The sequence below is a fragment of the Juglans regia genome, chromosome 3 (assembly GCF_001411555.2).
Source record: "Juglans regia cultivar Chandler chromosome 3, Walnut 2.0, whole genome shotgun sequence".
Taxonomy (NCBI): Eukaryota; Viridiplantae; Streptophyta; class Magnoliopsida; order Fagales; family Juglandaceae; genus Juglans; species Juglans regia.
The window spans coordinates 34,721,341-34,727,612 of NC_049903.1; the positions used below are offsets into that span (position 1 = coordinate 34,721,341).

The following is a 6,272-nucleotide window of genomic DNA, read 5'->3' on the forward strand; positions in this document are numbered from 1 at the left end:
TAGTAGGAGATGAGATTTGTAATGCAACTCTAAGTTTCTTAAGAGGGGAGGGTATGGATCATTCTCTAAACTTTAGCTAACATGTTAAAGAAAGTGTTCCCGACGATCATCTCCAACAACTATAGTGCTTTTATTACTAGTCGATAATGTTATGGTGGCCTATAAAGTTCTAAACTTTATGAAAACAAGATAGAAGGGAAAAATAGGAAGCATGACAAATTAGATAAGTCAAAAGCCTTTGATAGAATAGAATGGTCTTATTTGGAAGCTATGTTGACAAAACTAGATTTTGTAGAAAAGTGGGTACATAGCTCTGATAATGGACTGTGTTTCCACAATCTCATTTTTGTTCTTGTTAATGGACAACCAAGGGAAAAACAAATACTCCCATTAAGAGTCATTAGACAAGGAGATCCTCTATCTCCCTATCTATTCATATTGTGTGGTGAAGGTCTGGGTTCTCTGATAGATCTATTTGAAAGAATATGAGATGTAAAGGGGGTGACAGTAGAAAGGGGAGGCATAAGGATAAATCATCTACTTTTTGCAGATGACTGTGTAATATTCTGCAAGCACTTTACTGAATGGGCAAAAATTCAGCTGCTATTGAACACGTATGTGAAAGCTTCTGGTCAATGTTTAAACAAGCAGACTTTTTTTTTTGCTTCAATACTGGCTCAACAATCAAGAATCAGATTATTCAAGCTGCTGCTGTCTCACCTAGTGGTAGTTACGAAAAGTACCTGGGTTTGCCAACAATAGTGGGTATATCAAAATACAATACCATTAGGAGTATAAAACAGAGAGTGTAACAAAAGATAAATAACTAGAAGAATAATTTTTTGTCCCAAGTGGGTAAGGAGATACTTCTCAAGATGGTCATCCAAGCAATTCCAACTTTCCCTATGAGTATCTTCAAACTACCAAGGAAGTTGTGTAAAGAGATATCCTCGATGATGGCTAGATTTTGGTGGGTTCACGAGCAAAATGATAAGAGGTTTAAATGAAAAAGTTGGCCAAAGATGGGGAATAAAAAAAAAAGGAGGTTGGGTTTTCGAGATATAGAATATTTCGATAAAGCAATGTTGGAAAAACAGTGTCGGAGGATGTTAAATAATTAATCTTCTATGGCTGCACAAATTATGAAGGATAAATATTTCAAACATGACCATTTTCTGGAGCAAAAATAGGACATGGACCCTTTTTTATATGTAGAAGTTTATGGTCCTCAATGGGTTTGCTTAAAGAATGACAGATATGGAGGGTGGAGAATGGCCAAAAGATCAAGATATGGAGGGATAAGTGGATACCAATCGCTTCTTCATATAGAGTTTAGTCTCCTATTAAGCTCCTAGACCGAGACTCCATACTTAAAGAACATATTTATGAAGAGACAGGAAGATGGAATAAAATTGTCGTTGAAGAGATTTTGATCAATAGAGAAGAAGCTGAGGTGATTTGAAGTATATCATTTAGCAGAATGAGAGTTGAAGATAAAATGATTTGGGGTTATACCAATAATGGGATTCATTTTGTCAAAAGTGTATACCATCTGGAACGTACCAAAAAGAGAATAATGAGAGGAGAAACTTCAAAGCAGTTTGCAATAGAAACATGTTGGAAGCAAAAATGGGGTTTAAAAGTCTTAGGTAGTGTTAAACACTTTGTTTGGAAAGCAGGTCAAGATATATTTCCAATCAGACAAAACTTGTTCAAGAGGTAGATAATAAATACTCCCATTTGCCCAATTTGTGAAATAAATAAGGAATCAGGTGGTCATTCTCTATGGAATTGTTCAGAAGCTAGTTATGTGTTGCATGGCAGATTCAATCAATCTTGTACACAAATAAGAAGAAATGCTTTTATCTTTGAAAATCAATTTGAATGTCCAAAAAAGTTAATTTAAGCAGCTACTAAAGGGTTAGAGGAATTCCACCAAGCTTTGAATAACCAAAAGGAACAGCAACCTCATTTGGGAATCCAAGGAAATTGATAAGATGGAATAAACTAGGAAAAAGTGAAGTGAAAACAAATTGGGATGTAGCTGTTGATGCTCATTCAAGAAGAGTTGGGTTTCAGAGTTATTCTAAGATACTCGGAGGGAGAGATATTAGTATATTTATGTGCAAATATTGAGTATATGTTGCAACCAATTATGGCTGAAGCTCTTGCACTGAGAAGAATTTTGCTCAGAGCTAGAATTTACAAGGGTGGTATTTGAAGGAGATATGCTCAAGCTGTTATCAAAGCAACCAATATATAGGAACTATATATACATATTAACTGAAAGCAAAGGGATTAAAAAGTTTAAAATTAGATCAGTACAAAATTAATATATATGTCTTAAAGGCAAATCACAAGAACTATTTTAGTCTTTAACCCATAGGTAACATTTCATAAAAAAGATTTGCAATTTTGTGATCGGATATGCTCCAAGTAGATCTCGGATGCCCAAAATATGGAACTACATATTTGGCTCTTTCTTGAAAAAATTATTTGAGAATATTTAATCTCGTTTGGTATTAATTAATTAATAACTTCACTTTTTACTTGTAAAAAAGTTGCATACTGAAAATTGGGTTGAGAAGCCAATTGTCATATATATATATATATATATATATAAATATATATATTTATATATACTCAATGAAAATTAACATTAATATGTGATGGTTATATGAGAGAGAGAGAGAGAGAGACGTTGTTTTCGGGAAATGGGGGAAATGAAAGACATTGAGAGGAAGGACGGAATGCAAGGGGGCAAAAGAAAAGGGTGAGCTCAGAAAGGATTTCGGAGAGTTTGAATGGTGGAGAATTTTTTTGTGAGATGTATAAAAGGGGAAGCCGGTGGGCTGGGCAAACGCGCGCAAGAAGAAGGCCAATAACTTCTTCAAAAATAGGCAACATATATATAGGTATTGAGAAGAGAGAGATCGGATGGGAGAAACGAAGTTTGTGTTGCTGTTGTGCTTCTTTGCCGCGGCAATTTCTACGATCAGGGCTGAGGATCCTTACCTCTTCTTCACATGGAACGTCAGCTATGGGACCATTGCTCCACTTGGAGTCCCCCAACAAGGCATTCTCATAAACGGTCAATTTCCGGGACCCAATATCAACTCCACAACCAACAACAACGTCGTCGTCAATGTCTTCAATAACCTAGACGAGCCATTTCTGTTGACATGGTGCTCATTCTTGATTCTTTTTTTATTTTTTTCTTTTCTTTCCATGTCAGACGTTGTATGTGCAGGCTGCGAGGCTTATGCCTAGATTTTTTCGTTCCAAAAACAAATGTGGCATAAAATGATGGCTTTCATGAAAACTTTAACTAACCTTTGTATCTCGTAAACACCTGACATTCATTTGTTGATTTGATTGCCAGGAGCGGCATCCAGCACAGGAAAAACTCCTGGCAAGACGGAACGCTTGGAACTATGTGCCCCATTCCCCCCAAGACAAACTACACCTATCACTTCCAAGTGAAGGACCAAATCGGAAGCTACATCTACTATGCCACCACCGCCATGCACAGGGCAGCTGGTGCCTTCGGTGGCCTACGCGTAAATAGTCGCTTACTCATTCCTGTCCCGTATGCCGATCCTGAGGATGATTACACCGTCCTTATTGGCGACTGGTACACTAAGAGCCACTCCACCCTTAGAAAATTCTTGGATGGTGGCCGTGCCCTTGGTAGGCCAGACGGTGTCCTTATCAATGGAAAATCTGCTAAGGGCGATGGCAAGGACAAGCCTTTGTTCAGCATGAAGCCTGGTAAGACCTACAAATACAGAATTTGCAATGTTGGTCTCAAGAACTCCCTTAACTTCAGAATCCAAGGCCATACCATGAAGTTGGTCGAGATGGAGGGCTCCCACACAGTCCAAAACACGTACCAATCTCTCGACGTGCACGTGGGGCAATGTTTCTCAGTTCTTGTCACTGCGGACCAAAAGCCGAAGGACTACTTAATGGTGGCCTCCACTCGGTTCACCAAGAGCGTGCTTACTGGCAAGGGTCTCATCAGCTATACCAATGGCAAGGGCCCAGCCTCACCTGAAATCCCTGAGGCCCCTGTCGGTTGGGCCTGGTCTCTCAATCAATTCCGGACCTTCCGTTGGAACCTTACTTCCAGTGCTGCCAGGCCTAACCCTCAAGGCTCATACCATTACGGTGCCATTAACATTACCCGCACTATCAAGCTCGTGAACACAGCTAGCAAGGTTGACGGTAAGCTTCGTTATGCTGTCAATGGCATCTCCCACATTGACCCTCTCACCCCACTAAAGCTAGCCGAGTACTATAGAGCCACAGAAAAGGTCTTCAAATATGACATCATCTCTGATAGCCCACCAGCTAAAGATGCAGACAAAGTCACTATGGCACCGAATGTCTTGAACATGACCTTCCGCAACTTCGTCGAGATCATCTTTGAGAACCATGAGAAGAGCATACAGTCTTGGCATTTGGATGGGTATTCCTTCTTCGCAGTCGCGTAAGTGGTTACTAATAGCTTAATATGCTCTTTGATTGTTGTTTAAAGCAAGTGATGATAATTTAGTAACTTATTTCTTGATAAGGATGACGATTTTGTAACTGATCATGGTTTTGTTTTCTGTGGACTAAAAAATATAATAGCATTGAGCCTGGGAGATGGAACCCAGAACGCCGGAAGAACTACAATCTTTTGGACGCTGTAAGCAGGCACACTGTCCAGGTTTTTCCCAAATCATGGGCAGCCATCCTCTTGACATTTGATAATGCTGGAATGTGGAACATAAGATCCGAGCTGGCGGAGAGGCGTTACCTGGGACAACAGCTCTATGCTAGCATTTTGTCTCCTGCACGCTCCCTTAGGGACGAGTACAATATTCCGGACAATTCCTTGCTCTGTGGTGTTGTCAAGGGTATGCCCAAGCCCCCACCGTACAGCATCTAAGATGATCTACCATCGTGCTGCACCACTTCCCACATATATGCATGGTCAGACTGAGAGGGAGATAACGGGAGAGACACTGTGTGTATGGACGAGACGTAATTAATTTATGTAATTGTACACATTTTTTAAGCAAAGAGTGAAGAAGATGGTAAAAAATAAGAGATTGGGAAAACAAATTGTTGCTGCTTATAAAGTTATATGTCAACCTTTAGATCATAATTATGACATTAAATTTTTGTACCATTTATATTTTACAATATATCTATGCTATCTTCATTTTTTTTTTTAATTTTCTTTTCGATATTAATTAATCCATAATTTTCCCTTGTCTATAGTTTTCATGATCAACTGATCATTTCTTGGAACATCAATTTTTTTGGGATAGGGATTAATTTGTCACAATTTCAAGCCCATGGATTTGAATTTAACGATATTATATGATCACTACAAAAAATGGCCTATAATCGGGGGACCAAAAAACATGTTGCTAACAGTTCTTCGGCCGCCGCCTTTTTTTTTTTTGTATTCACCAATATCTCACTTGAAAACATACTTAAAACACAATTAACTACAGCATTCCAGCTTCTTTATCCGATCGATTAGTGCATGGAGGTTAGGAAGTGGAATTGGTCTCTTCGCTTTTCAGTCATTTGAATTCATTCAAATTGTGGAGAAGTACTGCAAGGTCACAATGGCTTGATCGATCCAACCTAGAAAGAAGTTCAAGGTCAGATCTTTTCATCAAATCCTACTCCCTAGCTACGATATTTGAACAATCATTTCTTTGGAAAAGAATATGGCGAGACAAACCCCCTACAATGCCAACCCCAATATTATCCATATATAAGTCACACGTCTCCAACTATAAGCATGCAAAAGACTAATTATAACAATCATCTGGTGGAGCTCTCGAGTAACAAGAAGAGCTCCACTGAGATAATGTCTCATCTTGGCTTGGGTCATGATACTTACCCACTCACATAAAATCCATTTAATCCAAAAACCCAGAAATATCTCAAAATCCAATTTACATACATAAATCACAATCCGATAGTAAGATTCTTAGAAAGAAGATACAAGTTATAAGACACTCTAAAAATAACAAATCTAGCAACAATTATATGATGAAGAACAATGCACATGGGGGGAAACTCCAAGCAAGCATACACAAGCTGTGATTTAGCGCGAGGGAGAGAATTTCCAACACATTCACAAGTTATAAATCGAAAAATTTCAATGATCCCTTTATGAATAAATGACAGTGTGAGTGGGGAAAAATGCCCCACAACATAACTTAATAACAATTGTAATTAAAGTAAGAGATTCGTAATAACAT

At 38.5% G+C, this 6,272-nt stretch overlaps 1 protein-coding gene across 1 annotated transcript; it reads left to right on the forward strand.

Moving 5' to 3' along the window:
* Window positions 1-2,860: 2,860 nt before the first annotated feature.
* On the forward strand, window positions 2,861-5,270 carry LOC108987823 (L-ascorbate oxidase homolog). Its single transcript, XM_018960880.2, has 3 exons — window positions 2,861-3,185; window positions 3,383-4,492; window positions 4,636-5,270. Exons 1-3 carry the CDS (start codon window positions 2,938-2,940, stop codon window positions 4,934-4,936), a joined length of 1,659 nt encoding a protein of 552 aa, XP_018816425.2. The 5' UTR covers window positions 2,861-2,937; the 3' UTR covers window positions 4,937-5,270.
* Window positions 5,271-6,272: the final 1,002 nt, after the last annotated feature.